The sequence below is a fragment of the Danio rerio genome, chromosome 15, assembly GCF_049306965.1.
Source record: "Danio rerio strain Tuebingen ecotype United States chromosome 15, GRCz12tu, whole genome shotgun sequence".
Classification (NCBI taxonomy): Eukaryota; Metazoa; Chordata; class Actinopteri; order Cypriniformes; family Danionidae; genus Danio; species Danio rerio.
This window is the reverse complement of record NC_133190.1, coordinates 24,130,442-24,148,425: the sequence shown is the minus strand read 5'-3', so window position 1 is coordinate 24,148,425 and position 17,984 is coordinate 24,130,442. Positions and strand designations below refer to the sequence as shown.

General features: G+C 34.4%; 4 protein-coding genes across 12 annotated transcripts in view; 2 read left to right on the top strand and 2 right to left on the bottom strand.

Annotated features, from left to right (window-relative positions):
* The window catches only part of nkapd1 (NKAP domain containing 1), a 42,413-nt gene extending 32,578 nt beyond the window's left edge, over window positions 1-9,835 (bottom strand). Inside the window, exons 1-4 of one of the 5 annotated variants that reach the window (XM_073923068.1) lie at window positions 9,723-9,835; window positions 9,489-9,631; window positions 8,367-8,426; window positions 7,970-8,100 (exon numbers count right to left, since the gene is read on the bottom strand). The gene's annotated coding sequence lies outside the window, so the exon portion shown is untranslated. Of the gene's footprint in view, window positions 1-7,969; window positions 8,101-8,262; window positions 8,427-9,488; window positions 9,632-9,722 lie in introns of those variants that run through there. The other 4 variants (XM_073923065.1, XM_073923067.1, XM_073923070.1 and 1 more) reach the window with 4 other exon arrangements.
* Window positions 3,872-10,157, top strand: bco2b (beta-carotene oxygenase 2b). Of its 2 annotated transcripts, XM_073923245.1 has the most exons (13): window positions 3,872-4,036; window positions 4,947-5,060; window positions 5,132-5,330; window positions 5,406-5,617; window positions 5,698-5,813; window positions 5,891-5,993; window positions 6,066-6,194; window positions 7,444-7,604; window positions 7,730-7,897; window positions 7,995-8,132; window positions 8,265-8,447; window positions 9,494-9,604; window positions 9,712-10,157. In XM_073923245.1, the coding sequence occupies exons 2-13, from the start codon at window positions 5,024-5,026 to the stop codon at window positions 9,820-9,822; spliced, it is 1,668 nt and encodes a 555-aa protein (XP_073779346.1). In that variant the 5' UTR covers window positions 3,872-4,036; window positions 4,947-5,023; the 3' UTR covers window positions 9,823-10,157. The 2 variants fall into 2 exon arrangements, with proteins under 2 accessions (XP_073779346.1, NP_001035402.1); NM_001040312.1 differs by lacking the exon at window positions 3,872-4,036 and having other exon boundaries at window positions 4,977-5,060.
* tex12 (testis expressed 12) lies at window positions 9,984-11,589 on the bottom strand. The gene is made up of 5 exons (XM_068213716.2): window positions 11,239-11,589; window positions 10,840-10,918; window positions 10,624-10,726; window positions 10,400-10,451; window positions 9,984-10,303 (listed from the first exon to the last, which is right to left on the bottom strand). Exons 2-5 carry the CDS (start codon window positions 10,909-10,911, stop codon window positions 10,159-10,161), a joined length of 372 nt encoding a protein of 123 aa, XP_068069817.1. The 5' UTR covers window positions 10,912-10,918; window positions 11,239-11,589; the 3' UTR covers window positions 9,984-10,158.
* A 2,470-nt stretch (window positions 11,590-14,059) lies between these two features.
* sorl1 (sortilin-related receptor, L(DLR class) A repeats containing) overlaps window positions 14,060-17,984 on the top strand; it is a 129,185-nt gene continuing 125,260 nt past the window's right edge. For all 4 annotated transcript variants that reach the window (XR_012390822.1, XM_073923655.1, XM_068213715.1 and 1 more), the window contains exon 1: window positions 14,060-14,357. Coding sequence is in view for 3 of the 4 variants with exons in the window: in XM_073923655.1 (XP_073779756.1) it covers window positions 14,073-14,357 (285 nt within the window). In the remaining variant the exon portion in view is untranslated. The remainder of the gene's footprint in view (window positions 14,358-17,984) is intronic.

Genomic DNA, 17,984 nt, shown 5'->3' with positions numbered 1-17,984 from the left:
TGCTGAAAGGTGTACTCAAGAGTTTAGCTGATGTATTTTGATTGATTGTTTAGGGTGCTTGTTTTTGAACTGTGGGAGGAAACCGGAGGACCCGGGGAAAACCCACGCGACCACGGGGAGAACGAGTAAACTTCGCACAGAAATGCCGTCTGGTTTTTAAAGGAATTAAACCAGGGGCATTCTTGCTGTGAGGCAACAGCGCTAATCGCCGGCCACCGTGACACCCGTTTGAAAGGGGGAAAGTAGGGTTGGGTAGGGGGGGGTTTCTTCAAGAAGAAGATATTGAGATGAGAAAAGTCTGGTTATTTATGGTGAGTTAAGGATTGTCTGATAGGATAATGAGTCATAAGCTAAAGTTGGAACAGCTGGGAACAATCATAAGCGCGTGATCCTCTCGAAATTTGTTTATGAATAAACTTCACTAAGTAACGTAATAAAACATTGAGAAGTGAAGTAATATTTGTGATTCTTGAAATTGATCATTTGTGAATTTTTAAATATATTTATAGAAATGTAACAAACAAATCTTAAGCATGTTTAATCAAATCCAATTTGTAATTCAATTTCTTTTTTTGAACAATTTAGAGAAAAAGTAACTGACGCAACTTTATAAATCAATTGTCTTTTCAAACTTAATCTTTAATTTGTGTATTTTTATCAAACCACTGATTTTTTTTCCCAGTGCACAATTATTGGTTAGCATTATGAGAGGCGTCACTGTTGATGGAAAAATTGAATTTAAACAATGCTGGCTTGTTTTCCTCGATCTTGCTGATCGTACTTACTGGTGAAGGAAATTTCAGGTGTCTCATTAAGGTCACTTTAAGGTAGTGATCTTTACTGTTGTAAGCCTGACGTTCATGTTTTTTTTAAACATACAGTACGTGCATATAAATGAGAAGCAACACTCACACACTGTCTCTAATAGCCATGGACGTGTCCTCCGGGACAGATATATTTTAAGCATCTCCCTGCACTGTTATCAAGTTTAAAAGCTCATGTACTTAGTAACTGCAACCAAATGCCCCATGGGGGATAAGATATAAACATTACTTTTGTTAAACTCACTTGGAAATACCCAGGCGTAAAAATTAAATACATGCTGCTTTTCTTCTGAAGGTCAATGCACTTTTCAAACTTATTCTTGTCCTTTTATATATTTGTGATTTTAAAATATGTTGTTTTTCTGGAATACACTCAGAAGTCAGATGATGTGAGTCAACTCGGTCGGGATGAAGACGGCATGTTAGCAGCTCATGAGCTTTGCCAACTTTTATTTGTTTAGTTTGGATAAAAAATTAGTTGATGCGACTTTACTAACCTGTAGCTAACACATCAATAATAGATGTTTAAAGAGGTCTCCACTCTTCACATTTTAAAATTTATTTCAGGCTGGTTAATACCTCTGCGTCGAGTGATCGGCGTGAGCAACGGCGTTTGCCTTGTGCGTAGCCATGCATTTATACTTATGCATGCTGTTTGTGTTACTCTGCAATAATACTTCTGAAATGCTAGCTGGTATTAGGTTATGTTCCTCTTTATTAAGTTTCTTCACAGGTGTTTTTTTTAACGCTACCTTAATACACAAGTAGCTGAAAACTGAAACTGGGGATGCGGAAACTGGTGGACGTGCAAAACATTTAATTATAAGGTAAATGCAAAACAAAAGTTTCCATTGGATCTTCTTTACAGGACTTGACACTTGTGGACACCAGTTCCATCACCGCCCAAACTTGGCACAGCTACCAAGCAGACCAATCACAGAGCTTGCGATGTGTTTTTTTTTTTTTTTTTTTGAGAGGTGTGCGTCAGCTGCGAGAAGGCTGTGCTGGACCATACACGTGCACTTGATGCTGAAGTATAAATCAGCCTTTACTGTGAAATTTAGCAGTGTGAGCATAAAATACATCTATAAAGTTACAACGCTCAAAGGTCAACAAAAAAAAAATGAAATAGTCTTTTAGCGAGACAGCTAAAAACCTACAGCAAACACTGTTTGAGGTCTACAACCAAATGCATCTCAAACACATTTGGAAAAGTGCAGCAAAGGGTGTGTGTTTACAAAAGCATTGTAACTATAGTAGGAAAATGTAAACTATTTTCATGATGTCTGTCTTTTGTGTTTAGCCGTCCAGGTGACGGCTTTTTAGCCTTTTTTTTAAAGTTCCTGAGAATTATATATAAAAAAAAAACATTTTTAGTCAAAAAATTTGTTTCTATTATATTAAGTAAATAATAAATTAGCTTTAACATGCAAGGCTTTTGGGCAGCACGATGGCACAGTGGGTAGCACAATCACAGCAAGAAGGTCGCTGGTTTGAGCCCCCGCTGGGTCAGATAGCATTTCTATGTGGATGTTCACTGCATAAAATATATGCTGGATAGGTTGGCAGTTCAGTTCTGTGGTGACCACTGATTTATAAAGGGTCTATGCCAAAAAGAAAACGAATTAATGTAAAATTACTGTGTTTTTAGCTGTTTGTGAATCTAAATTAATGTTTAGCATACCATATGTTTTTAAATTCATCATATTTCTGATAATGATACCTCAATCTTCAACAAAGAAGTAAATTGCACTGACACTCCTGAAAGAACTGAATCAAACTAACTCTTAAGTTTCTTGAGATTTGCTGTTTGCTGACCTTGTGTGTCAGTTGATTGGCTGTTTACTGGAAGTGTCAATTTTTTTGTGGACAGACTCAAGAGTTAATGATTAAACCTGGGTTAAACCACAAGTTAGAAAAACATCAGTGTGCACACATCTAGGAAAATCTTAAAGGCAGGCGCTCAATCAACCCAAACACAATAGAAAAAGTTTTTAAAATTAACGTCTCACTGCCAAGACAAATCTGATTTGACAACGTTTCAACCTACAAGGTCTTCATCTGATAAAGTTAGTTGAGAACATTTATATCAAGCATTGTGAAACAACCTAACCTGATCTTAACCAGTTAGTATATTTAGTACTTTCAATAAGTGAAAAGTTTAATTAATCAGTCTCGAGTACATCCATTCAGCAAATAGGCCTAACAGCACTGTTTATTGACACCTGATGGTTTATGGCGTTATATTTGTACCACAATTCTGTGTGCAAAAGATAATGTTTTGGGCACATAAAATGACTTGTTGCACACGTTAACCATTCATGCTAAAGATCATGTTTTAAGCTCAGTTTTGAGGCTTTTATAGTCTCTACCTTTATTAAATATCAATATAAATTGTCTTTTGTTTTATTTGAAATACTGTACTAATGGAAATATGCATACACACATGAAAGGATAATAAATATTTGCATTGAATGAATTTCTAAATAAATAAAAGCAAAATCTAAATCTATATGGGAAACAATGGCATATATGTATATGTATATGTATATGTATGCTAAAAAGCAAGAAATGTGACCCCCAAACATAAAAGTCTTGATGCAGTGCACAATATGTGCCAACCATCAATACTTTTATGTTTGGGGTCACATTTCTAGCTTTATAGTTTACATGAATACATTCCATTGTTTCCCATAAAATTAGATTGTGCCCAGCCATACTAACACATTTTCACCTTTTTCATTTAGCTGTTCTTTTTGTCGGAAAAAGCATCACAGAATGACAGGCAAACAGAATATCAGCATTATAATTGGCCGGATTGCCTGTAGATCAAACTGCCTGCAAAGAGTTTGTTTATGAATACTTTTTTTTTCTTATGAGTTTGAGAATAAAATATGACAGGCTCTGTCTGAACTTTCTTGACATTTTTATGAGATAAAAAAGATATTTATATAAGATCTGAGATATTTTTACTCCATAGATAATGCATTTTATGTACTGTTACAGTGATTAATCTGAAACTGGACAGTCACAGAACAGAAGTTTTTATTATCAAGCTATTCACAAAACGTAATAGACACAAGTTGACCTAACATTTTAACATTTGCAATTTCTGTTTTTAACTTTTTTGCTTTGAAAGCATTTTTGTTTTACCCCAGATATAATCCACAATGTTTCCCTTAACATAAGTCTGTAAAAAATTACAGAACAAGGTAACAATGTTATTAAGCTAAATTGTTCTTTATATCCTCGCAATATGCATGATATGCTTGTAAATTACTTTCAGACTGTTATTTCGATATCAATGTGTCAAAATTATTATTTCAGTCAAGAGTGTTATTTCAGATAAAGCAGGTTTCATACAATGTCTGGTTAAAATTGTAATAATCATAATAATAATATAAAACAAATAGGACAAAATAGGATTTTGAATGATGAATAGTATTATGAAATCCAATCTTGCAAATTCTGGATGTGTGAGTTTAGTATATATATATATATATATATATATATATATATATATATATATATATATATATATATATATATATATATATATATATATATATTCAAGGTAATCATACTTTACATGATAGCAAAACAATGAATAGATTAAAACAAAATACAATTTAAAAACTAAACAACTGATTGAAGTTAATCAAATTTCCCCAACAGAAACATTTTTTGAGCCATTATTTTTTTTGTCCTTCTACAGTTATGCTTCTAAAGAGGATAGTTACATAATTTGCTGCAGACTTGGGAATTTCCAAGACCCATCAAATTGATTTCACAGGATGTTCCTAAAATTAAATTTGCTAATAAAAAAAATCACGCCACAAATCTGTGTAGCTCTGTAATAATTACATCTTATTATACTAAGTACTTGTATAGTGACCGAGAGTTCGACTGATGTATCTATTTATAAATGTGTTATTCTTAGCACTCAAAACAAATTATTATTAGTTTTTTCAGTTGGTGTAACTAACTGTATCCCTGGGCTGAATCTAAACATTGCTACTAAAGTATCTGTAATTAATCCAGAACACTTCTTCAATTGATGGGGTCTGTGATCTGACATTGCGTAAGCAGCATGTGACCCTAAAAAAACTCTTTATAAGATAGTCCAGGCAGCAGAAGGAAACAAGAGAGTCTCCAAATTAAGTTTTTTCAGCTCAGCGAGCCACCACAAGCAGAACAGCATGTCTTCTATGAACCGCCTGAACAGCAGCAAATCTGGTAGGTTAAGACACCATTCTAACTGTAGATCCACAAAACTTCCAATCTGAAACTCTTCTTTTGCTCCACAGGCTGGAAGAAAACCAGGCCTAAGAATAAGGATCAATACTTTACAGATGTTCACGGTCTGCCAAGCATTGAGAAGCTGATATGTTCTGCAGACGAAACCCCAGAGCCCATTACGACCACTATTACAGGTAACGTCCCTAGCTGGATCAAGGGCAATTTCCTCAGGAACGGACCTGGGAAGTTTGAGATCGGAAGAAGCAGGTGAGTACCAATTTGAGGGTCCCTCGGAATAATTTGAGTTCAGGAAAGTAAATGAGATGTTGTTTGCTTCTCAAGTTTCAACCACTGGTTTGATGGCATGGCGCTTTTGCACCAGTTCCACATTGAGGATGGAAAAGTGACCTACATGAGCCGATTCCTCAACAGCGATAGCTATAAGGAAAACCTAGAGCATAACCGCATAATAGTGTCTGAATTTGGCACAGTGGCAATGCCAGATCCGTGCAAGAACTTCTTCCAGCGCTTCCTCTCACGCTTTGAGCTGCCAAGTGAGTGTGACGTCTTCAGTTTTAATTGAGGTCTGAATATAGTCCGCGCATGTGAACTTATCTTAACTCTTCTTCCGCAGAACTAAGTGACAATGCAAATGTGAGCTTTGTTCAGTATAAAGGAGACTACTATGTCAGCACAGAGACCAACTTCATGCACAAAATAGATCCAGAAACACTTGAAACAAAGGAAAAGGTACAAACTGATTATGATTATTTTAAATGTATAAAAATACGGAGAACAACCTGATGTGTGAAACTCATTGCATTAAGGTGGACTGGAGTAAATTTATTGCGGTTAATGGGGCTACAGCTCACCCTCATGTGGATTCTGATGGAACGACATACAACATGGGCAACTCTTACACTGTTAAAGGTTTGTCTGCTGTTAAATTTTTTTAAGTCTCTTTGCTTTTATTTTTATATTTTTCTTAACTCTTATTTTCAGGTGCTTTTTACAACATAATAATGGTGCCCCCAAACAAGGAAAACCCAAATGATACATTGGAAGGAGCGTCAGTTGTGTGTTCAATCCCATCAGAGGACAAGTCCAAACCGTCCTACTATCACAGCTTTGGTAAGGGAACAGCGCCCATTGTCTCAGGCACTCAGATTAAATTCACTATGTTTATTTTATAAATATAGCGTTAAAAATTAGTCTAGAACAGAGTTTTACGCAGCATCTTTATTTGTACATGTACTTATTAATATACAAAAATGATTAAATGATCCTGCAACATTTTTTAAATTAAATTATTAAATGTATGGTAACAAATAAGTAATGCCTACTGTGGAAAATATAAAGATTTAAAAAGCCAATTTAATTTAATGCGTGGTGCGGTGGCGCAGTAAGTAGTGCTGTCGCCTCACAGCAAGAAGGTCGCTGGTTCGACCTCGGCTTGGTCAGTTGGCATTCCCATGTTCGCATGGGTTTCCTCCCTGTGCTGCGGTTTCCCCCACAGTCCAAAGACATGCGGTTCAGGTGAATTGGGTATGTGAAAATTGTCCGTAATGTATGTGTGTAAATGAGAGTGTATGAGTGTTCCCCAATGATGGGTTGCAGATGGAAATGCATGGGCTGCGTAAAATATGTGCATGATAAGTTAGCTGTTCATTCCACTGTGGCGACCCCTATTTAATTAAGGGACTAAGAAAAGAAAAGAAAATTAATAAATGAATAATTGTTTTACAGCGCATGCCCTTCTAGCCACAACCCAACACTGGAAAACACCCATACACTCTTGCATTTACACACATACTAAAGTGTGACCAAATTCATTGGTCACAATTTTTCAGCTTAGTCCCTTTATTAATCCGGGGTCGCCACAACGGAATGAACCACCAACTTATCTAGCACATTTTTTTGCGGTAGATGTCCAGCCGCAACCCATCTCTGGGAAACATCCACACACACACACTCATTCACACACACACTCATACACTCCTGAGAATTTAGCCTGCCCAATTCATCTGTACCACATGTCTTTGGACTGTGGGGGAAACCGGAGCACCCAGAGGAAACCCACATGAACGCAGGGAGAACATGCAAACTCCACACAGAAACGCCAACTGAGCCGAGGCTGGAACCAGCGACCTTCTTGCTGTGAGGCGACAGCCCTACCTACTGCACCACTGCGTCGCCGTGTGAACTGTAGAATTACTTTCTACTATTTTTTTAGTAGAAGTCTATTATGCTCATGTAAATTAGTTCATCCTTGCTGAACAAAAATACTGACCACAAACTTTTTAACATATAATTCTTACATTTGGTAGTTAAAGGATTATTTAAAATCTTAATAACCTGCACTTTTAAACGATTAATGCAGCCATGTCAGAGAACTATGTGGTATTCATCGAGCAGCCAATCAAAATGGACCTTCTGAAGATTGTGACAGGGAAATTGCGTGGAAAAGGAATTAATGAAGGTGTTTACTGGGACCCCAAACGAAACACAGTTTTCCATGTGATCAATAAGCGCACAGGAAAGGTGAATACTTCTAATAATGGATACTTTATGTTATGTAATGATATTATAACATGGTTTTATTTGATATAAATAATTTTAAAAAGACGACCTGCAAAACCCAAATTAATCTCTTTGTATTGTTACAGCTGAGCCTTGTCAAATATTACACAAAGCCACTGTCAACCTTCCACCAGATAAACTGCTATGAAGACAATGGTTTCTTGATTATGGACATGTGCAGTTCTGATGATGGCCAAGCAATAAACAACTATGTAATTCAGAATCTTAAAAAGTCTGGGAGTGCTTTAGATGAGGTAAAATCTTACTTCACCATTTTAATTTTATATTGAATAAAAATGTAAATGCTCCCTTATTTTCTAACATACTTGTTTTTTGTCTTCTTTTGCCTAGGTATATAACACATTGTGCAGAGTGTTTCCTCGCCGTTTTGTCCTGCCATTAAACGTGGACAGTGACACACCCCATGGGGAAAATCTCATCACATGCTTCAACAGCACTGCAACAGCAATCAAGACAGACAATAACAAGGTTGGCCTTATGCAGTGTTTTTTTGGCATATTTAAAAAAAAAATTTTAAATTTAAAATGTATCTACATGCTATGTAAAGAATCTTCATATAATATCATGTAAAGTAAAATATTTCCTTGTATTTACACACAGGTGTTTTGCACATATGAAGATCTCCATGGTGAGGATCTCCATGAATACGGTGGACTGGAATTTCCACATATCAACTATTCAATGTGCAATTCACACCCCTACCGTTACTTCTACGGATGTGGCTTCAGACACCTGGTTGGAGACTCTCTCATTAAAATGGACCTTCAAGGCAAACAAATAAAGGTAAGTTAGGAGTATAATGCTTATTTTTCAAATGTATTGTCTATAACTTAGTCTGTAGTTCAGTTGTAGTAAAAAAATAAATAAATACATATATATATATATATATATATATATATATATAAAGTTGTCCTGACAAGAAATTCAATCATACTTTTAAAGTTAATATTATTAAGTCATTTTAAAAATGTAACTTAATGTTACATTTACATGTTTATTAAATGTTAATTACATTTTAAGGAAACTAATGTGAAAGTCTGTATTGTTTTTTTTTTAGATTAAGATAGGCTTCAGATTGTAACTCATTACATTTTACCCCAAACTGCATGCAATACACATTGTTTTTAGGACAAAGGCTTTGATCCACTTCAAATCTGTATATACAGATTAAGTCAGAATTTTTAGCCCCCCTGTTTATTTTTTTCCCACAATTTCTGTCCAATAGAGAAAAGATCTTATCTTTGTCATGACGACGGCAAATAATATGTGACTAGATATTTTTCAAGGCACTTCTACACAGACTAAAGTGACATTTGAAGGCTTAACTTGATTAATTAGGTTAACTAGGCAGGTAAGGGTAATTAGGCAAGTTATTGTATAGCAATGGTTTTTCTGTTGACTATTGAAAAAAATAGTCTAAAGGGGCTAATAATTTTGGCCTTAAAATGGTGTTTAAAAAAATACTTTTAACCTAACGTTAGTCAAAATAAAACAAATAAGACTTTCATCAGAAGAAAAATTATTATCAGACATACTGTGAAAATTTCCTGAATCTGTTAAACTTCATTGGGAAAATATAGAAAAATTCAAAGGGGGGCTAATAATTCTGACTTCAACTGTAAGTAATTTTTATAAATGTGGCTTAAAAAACATTGCTGCACCTCGAGACATAACAGACTATACAATATAGAATATATTTTAAGATGTCAGTGCAAGTCTCTTGCAGTTGAATTTAGAGTTTAGTGTCAGACTAGACTTAAGTATTGTACTGGATGTGAAATTGGGGATTAATGTTTACTCATTTAAACTAATATTTCAACTTACAACAGGTGTGGAAGCATGCAGGCATGTTTCCTTCAGAACCGGTCTTTGTATCTTCACCGGGTGCTGTAGAAGAGGATGATGGAGTCATTCTGTCTGTGGTCATCACCCCTAATCAGGTATGGTGTGTTGTGTTCCTTAAGAAACTGCTTGAAAAGGTTGTATGTTAGCTTTTCAAAAATGAGAAAAAATATATGGCTAGACTAATGGCTGATTGTCCTTCTAGGACAAGAGCACCTTCCTTCTAGTGCTGGATGCGAAGACATTTGAAGAATTGGGCCGCGCTGAAGTACCAAAAAACATTCCTTATGGATTCCACGGGACCTTCCAATCATAGACACTGAGAGAAACTTTTAAAGAACAGATGTTTTAATATAACCTGCTCTTACTTATTCTTTTCTCTCTTTAATTTGTATTATATTATTTGTCAGTCACTTGAAATGAAAGAATGAAATACCTGTAGATACATGCAGTTGTTTAATAAGTCACTACAGATTGTGAATGTCAACACAACACTTTATTTCAATATAATTCCTAAATATTTTTTCTAATTTTATAAAGTATTAACTTGTGAAGTATAATATGCACATGTATAATCAATGTCTTAACAATGTCTGATGGATTGATGTGTGTAAAGTGTACATTACATAAATAACAAAACACCACTGAAAACCTATCCTTGTAGTTTGTCAGAGATCAAAGCCAAAGATCGTCTCAGGTGTTCCTTCTTTTCTTTAAGATTAGCCTCTAAACTCCTGGCTTCAGTAAGAATACCTTCCAGTTCCCCAAGCTGTGAAGCATCCACAGCAGCTCTTTCCCTTAGAAGATAACATGTAAAATCAGTGTTTGAGAGAAAACTTTGTAGATACACAAGTGATGAGACACAGAGGTGGTATACATATTCATTCAATTACCTCAAGACCTCCAAGTACTTGGAAAACAGGAGACTGACCTCTCGGCTAGCCTCTAAAATGGGGGAAAAAATGCATTAAGTTACCTCACAAGTTTATTATGCCTACAACAATCGATGTGAAACAGTTATGTTAAAATGATGAGGTAATTCAATCAGCTGTTATGAAAATATATGCTACACAATACCACATAATCAATAAAAAGAGTTGTATATATACAAACTTGCCTGCCAAAGCAGTTTCAAACCCATAAGACATGTCTCCAGAAGCTGGTCTGAAATTCTTTCTCATTTTTGCTGGAGATGTCTCTGAACAAGGTGCATTTTCAACCTAGATGTGTATTTGTGAGCTTTTGTTAACGTTCAAACATTTCTCAATAATATATGATTGTTTAGTGTGACTTATGGTCATGGTAATTTCCCAAATCCTCCTAAGATCGTCACCTCTCGTATTTTGGCTTGAGACCTTTTCATTTCTGTTCCTCCTTTTGTGTTCTCGAGACTGCGGTGTGACATTTGTATCCTGAAAATGAAGAGCACACCAAGATGTTCTAAAATATAGCCTACTATACATTTCTGTCAACGTCGTATTAATCTCACTTTAGTGTAATATTTAATAGGCTATTTGTCATTCCTGTTTATTAAAATCGTCTGACCATTTAACGTTGAAACCTTTTTTAAAACCGAGTCTCTGTATCTCTTTTTTCACTGAAGCTTGTTGACGAAAGTTTGTTACAAGTTTGTTTAAATTAGGCCTAAATCAAGATATTCAATACAGGCTACCTATATGACAAGAAGTTGTTAGTAATGTGATTACTTATTAGTTGTTGGACAGATAAATACCAGAAATGAAGTAGCCTTCGGTAAAGCCGGACGCCGAGGTTCCGTTGAGCAGCTGACTCTCCAACCGCCACTGATTGATTTGAACTGAAAATGATCGATTTTCGCGCGCTCACAGAACTTTGCCTCTCATGTGTCTGCTGTTACTGGAGGTCAGGACATAAATAGATATCATCTATAACTTTTTCAATAATAAGCGCCTATCAAAAAGGACTGATTGGTGATTATGTATAGGAATTTTTAGAAACACATTTTAGGTTTATAAAAATATGATGTCTTTACAAGTTCTGACCAGCAGATGGGGTGCTGTACAAATTAATTCAAGACTCATTGGATGATGATGAAAGGTTCTGCAAAACGAGAACGATGAAGAGGATCAGGTGATTGTTATTGTATCACGTCTTGGTTTTATCGTCTTATTTGTTTGAATAATTAACAGTTTTGGTCTTGGCCATTTTCCAAAGAACCCTGGAATTGATTCATTTGAATGTTCTGTGAATAGCACCTCGTTTTTATGTGAGACATTAAAATTAATTAAATAAATAGGCTAAATAAATGAATGAAAAATACGTATTTTAAAAAGTGATTCCATGACATTTCTATGGATATCCAAATAAACACAATTTTTATTACAAAAATTATAAATTTAAACTTATAATTGAATATAATTTATTAAAAACAATTATGTAGTTTAGAAAAAACTTTACATTATTAAAAATAATAAAACGTTTGAAATTTCCACATTTAAATGAATAGCTAAACAAATGCAATAAATGTTTTTATAATTTATGTTATTATTTTATTTAAATTATATTTCAATTAAATAACTTAATCATAGTTATAATTAAAATTAACTAAAAGTACCAAATTGTGACATTCAAACAATGCTATAATATATTTTAAAATTATGATTATTATTATATTATTGTAATAATTTTTATGTAAATTTTAAGTGTTTCAAAGTGCCTTTAACGCTACCTAGAAAGTAAATTCAGCCAATATTATGTGGATTAATTGACAATAGGCTGTTGAATTATTAGAATTATGCACACCTGTTGTTTTATAAGCATATTTTTGTTTTTATGTATGTGTAGCCTAATTTGTAACCTATAATGCACACAAAAACAATTAACAAAAACAAACGTATAAACTTTTAATATAGATGCGATTAATCGTGTTCAGTTGTTACCCAGCATTCATTTCAAGACATTTGTTAGGCTTTTGTCCCCAAACATATCCCTTGTGTAGTTTTTTTTACTAATTTCATCCAAATACGTCTATGTTGTACTGATAATAATTATCTAATAATGTTTGAAAAAATGCTGGGTTCTTTTAACCCAATGTTGGGTCAGATTTTAAAAAAACTAACTTGTGTTTTATTTTCAGCTGCTATTAAGTGCTTTTCCATACTTAAGATACTTTTTCTAAAGTCTTAACACAAACTCTCACCTACAAAACACAATTGACCAAATGGATAATTTTCTTCTAAAAACACAATTTGTTAAATATATAATTACTCTTCATTTCAAAACAAAGCACATCTTTCTCTGCACCACTGGAAATCTGACTAAAAATTAAAATATTATTAGAGAGTAACACTTGTTTTCAATTCACAAGGTTTGTGCAGTCAATCAAACTACACCAGGTGTCAAAATACTGAATATGGTTGACATTACAAAAACCACAGAGACTTTTATGTTTCAGTTTTACAGGTATTTGCATGGCAACCCACTGTTTTGACACTAAAGTTCTTGGTTGGGAACTGTATGTCCACATGTACAGTTCACATTCAAAAGCATTCCAGTAAAAAGCAAATACATTTTTTTTTCTTCTCTTTACTGTTTACTACAGGGGCAATAGAAACATGGCATGATAGAACAGAAACGTTTTACAGCATTGCTAACAGTGAACAAAATATCCTTGAAACACACAAGAGCATTCTGAACAACAACAACAAAAAAGCAAAACGCCCTGATCAAAAAATAACAAATTAATATTAAAATAATAAACAAATTACTGTTTCTAATCTCTGCGATTTTCAGGGTTAGGCCACATGTTTTCATCAACATCACTCCTCAAAGTCCTCTTTTTACTGTATAAATGATATCATTCCAGAAACAGAGGTTTTTATACTGTATCTAAGGTTTGGAATATTGTAGTTGCTATTGTGGGATGTTGTGTGGTAACATTCATAACCACTACAAAAACAATCCATAATTTTGTTGGGAGGTACAGCTTGTCTGTTGAGCATTGTGGAAATGTGTTCACTGACTGCATGGTGGGTGAAAACGACATGAAATGTGTGAATGGTAAGGCCACAAAAGACCGATGCTGTGCTAACTGTGTTTAGAGTTTTGAAAATGTGGTTGGGCAAATGCTTGTTTGTGACTGAAAAAAAAAACTGTAAATAGAAAATTACTTCTCAAAATTAGATTAGGTTAAAACAACAACCCAATATCTTTATAATTACAAAATAATATATTTTTTATTTTTTTGAACAATAAAAATAAGTCAGCACATAAAACACGTAATTTTTAAAGGGTTAAGGTCATTTTCACAATTTGTTTTTCTAACAAACAAGATATATATAGTTATATATTTCATAAACATCATTTTAAATTATACATACATTTTAGAAATATTTAGGAAACATTCTGTAAACCGTTCTTTGTGTAAACAATCTCTTATTTGGGTCTCGCCAATCTACAGTTTACATAAAACAAGGAAAAACAAAACATCGTGTGCCATCCTGTGCCATCTGTATCCATGGTAATGAGCGTGCCTGTGGTTGACCGCTAGAGGCGCCCTGTCACACCTTATCGTCAACATACACAAACATGGCGTCAGGGCAGACACGCAAGATGCTGGCGCTCAGTCGCTGTGCCATATATCTATTATTATTACTAGTTCCCGCTGCGATCTCCTCCACACTTCGACTCCACCACGATCAGAGATTCGTACTACCACAGGACAGAGGTTTTTCCCTTGTGAGCGCACACCTGGAGCCTGCAGAAAGTCGCGTCGTGCGCCTGGAGAGAGAAGTCAGGGAGGCTTCAGCCGCGCATCAGCTTCGCGTTCGGCGGAATGCTGCTGGAGCGCCCGTGCCAAATGTTTATGGAATGGTAAGCTCGTTTTTTAATTTATTAGTCGGATTGCATTTAAGTTATTGTGACAAAAGCATCTTAACGATTAGCTGTTATGTGTAACCTCATGAAATATTGAATTTGGTTCTTCCAGTAGTTGTGTTTTGTATCATTCACCTTTGCTTCGCACGCAGTCACCTAGAAGTGTAATTGACCTGTTTGTCAGATGAAGGTTCTCGCACGACCGTTCAAGATTAAAACCTCCTAAAATGTTACTTCTCGTGTGAGGGGTTTTTAACTAAGGTGTTTTTGTAAAATTGGCTTGAGAACACATACGGGATGGTAAGGTTTCATCACTGCCCTGTTAATAAACATCTCACCTTTCTCTCAAATCGTAGGCTACCTGATGTCAGTAAAGAAACGTGATAGTAATATCAGATAAAAAAAAATTAAATGGGATACTAAAAGAAATGAGTTTTCTTGCAAAAATTTTTAATCTTGTAATTTTGTCAAGTAAATTAACAATTATTTAATATTACAGTTATACAAAGATCCTGTGCATATTAGTTATGTCTATATTTCACTTTCTTTATATATTTGTATATAAGAAAAAATATATAGAGAACATTTGTACAATCTCAGTTTCTCTTATAGTTAACTATGAGTAAAATCAAAGTTTTGTTTTGTTCTTTAAACTACTCATGGGATTACTTCCAAAATAAACTTTGAAATAAAAAGGATCACAATTTGTCATTGCAATTTATTTTGCTTGAAATGACAATTGGCCAAAATAGCAAACAATACGTTTTTACCAATGCATTACCAGTTTTGACATCAGTGTATGCAGGAGTAACCCTGATTTGCAAGACATTTGGTCAGCAAACAATCTTCAACATTTTAGTGATATCTGTCAGTAAATTAGGAGAAAAACTTTTTAAGTGTTCTCTTATAAAGTATATATATTTATACTCTTATAGAGTATAAATTTTGTTTCATTACATTAAGTCAAATCAAAATCTATTAAAAACGTATGCGAATACAAACGAAAAGGTAAAATGCCTAAAAATATCCTGACAAATATTTTGTAAATACAACTCTGTAGTGGGTGAGATAAAATCTCTGCTAATCCTATTCTTCATAGGGTATATGTATAAAATAACTTTTTTAGACTGAACAGCCTAATATCAGTTTCTTTGGAATAAAAAACAGACTCTGCTCATCTTCACTCCTATTAAATGTATGACAACTTGTTTACCATCAGGATGTTGCTTTGTTAAGCAAGTATTAACAAACTAGAGAGGCATAACTGGTTGCACAGTCTTGCTGGGAAACTTCCAGACTTACACTTACCCCTTCAAGTGTTCTGCGTTGAGATGTTTGTTTAGTCAAACATTCAACAGTTCCTAGTTTTTGCTTTTCCATTATGTCTTGAGATCTTCAAGGGTTCAAACCACTAAATTTTCTCTGAAAAACATATGTTTTTCTTCATATGGCTACATAAAAAGGGTTGTGATTGCCAGTACACATGCAGGTATCGTCTCCACTGTTGTGACTCAATTGCGATGATACAATCTAAAGTATTAGAAGGTGGTATGAATCTTGATAAGTTGGAGTTTTTCCACTACGAAACTAAATGAACATAAAATTAAGCTCCCAAAAAGCACCAGTGCCATATTAAAACTATTTTTGGTTCTCAAAGAATTCCATAATCATCACAGAAATACTTTCAGAACCTGTGCTGCTTTAAAAAAAAATCAACAAACACTAAATATTTTCCTTTTCAAAAAAACTATTGTGGAATCGAAATGATCCATAAGTTGTAAAAGGGTTGGAACCATACATGCAAACAGAGAACCTTGTATTTAGTGCCATTTGTAACACAAATAAATGAACAGAAGTGCATTTAAGTTATTTTCATACACTGTTTTGTGGTGACCTTCATATATATATATTTGTTGAATGTACTGTAGATACATTGTTGTTGTTTTTTTCCAGTGATTCATAATCAGAAAGATCTTTATTGCTAAGTGTTTATATACACAAGAGACTTGTTTGGTGACTGGAGCTTCAAGTGCAGATGGAAAGTACAGATATATTGCAGGCAGACATTCAAGTTAAATTAAAATAAATAAATGCAATGCTTACAATCAGGAGAATATAAAGAAAATATAGTACAATATTGACAAATTACAAATGAATAAACCTGAAAATCACTCATACTGTCAGAAAAGTCAACACATTAAGAGGGTATTGTGCCGTCTTATAATTCTTTTCTATCAGCGGGCTGCAACTAAGATTAGTGACTTTTCCCCTTTTCACCCATAGTGTGTTCAGGAAATCCTCTATGAGGTGTCCTGGATGGAGGCCATTGCAGTTGCTATGAGGTGAATTACCCCCTCAGATCACCCAATTAAGATCTCCCATCTGTGCCCCCCCTCTTCCTTCCTTCCCGCTTTCAGACCTTTTGGTTTATGTTTTTTTGGCACAGACAGAGAAGCAGTGTTAGGTAAGCGGTAACAGCCATCAATCCACTCTTTTTGTCTGTTGTGATGAAGTAACCTCGAAAAAGTGCTCCGGTCTGCCAGACAAGGATTTACACTGTTTTAAAGAGTATTCTGTTGTTTTTTGCAGACCTGTTATGACATATAATTGCTCACCAAGTTTGGGGAATTGTGACAGAGTCATAATCATAAATATGCTATTCAACACCACACTCCAAGAGCAGCACTTGAAGGCAAATGCATTGGCAGACTTTTACAGTGTTTTTGTTTGAAAATAAATCCCATCATTTTATTTTCAATCAGACACATTTCTTTATACCTTTTGTACTGTTGAAGGCTCTTCCTTCTTTCACAATTTAGTGGGAAATATTTCATAATTTGACCCAGCAGCGGCAATAGAGCAATTATTAATTTTTAGAAGAATGCTATACATTCAAAACAAGATTTCCAGGAAATGTAATTAAATTTATGGACCTTGGTTTTTGATCCCTTCTGTTCCCTTGTTTATTAAGCCATGTTAAGTAGACTGCTGGCAAACAAATGTGGTTTTGCTCTACTATGTAAAGAATGTAATGTAGAATCATTACCATAAAGTAATTCCTAGAAACTAAATGAGCTGTGACAATCCCTCACTTCTCACAGGAGAAGCCTGGACTAACTCCACGAGTCTAAGTCATGTGAAGTCAGTAATCTTATTTAGTTATTACTTTTAAGGTCCTTTTTTTCCCCAAATGCAGTTTTATTGTCAGTTTGTTTTTTTGGATATAATGTTTTTTTGTTTCTTGTATTCGGTTGTTTTAATTTTAAAAACAAGTTGTATTCATCAAAAAGCATTTTCATAGCTTATTTATACCCTAAATGTGTTGAATTTTACAACCACATGAATGAGGAACAAATGCCGAACAGTTAGCATTATTGCATTAGTATAGCCAACTGGAGACAATTTTGATTAATGTGACATGAGTTTAAACATCACAACATTAGCTCAAACATGTGTTTTGGTGAAAGATATTGTTATTTTAGTCCTAGTGTGAAAACTAGACATGCACCGAAATGAAAATTTTTGGCAAGGCTGAAAACTGAAATAAATTATGCCAATTATTAGTACCATTGCATTTATGGCTATGACTGTGTACTTGACTGTGTACTAACTAGGGCTGGGCGA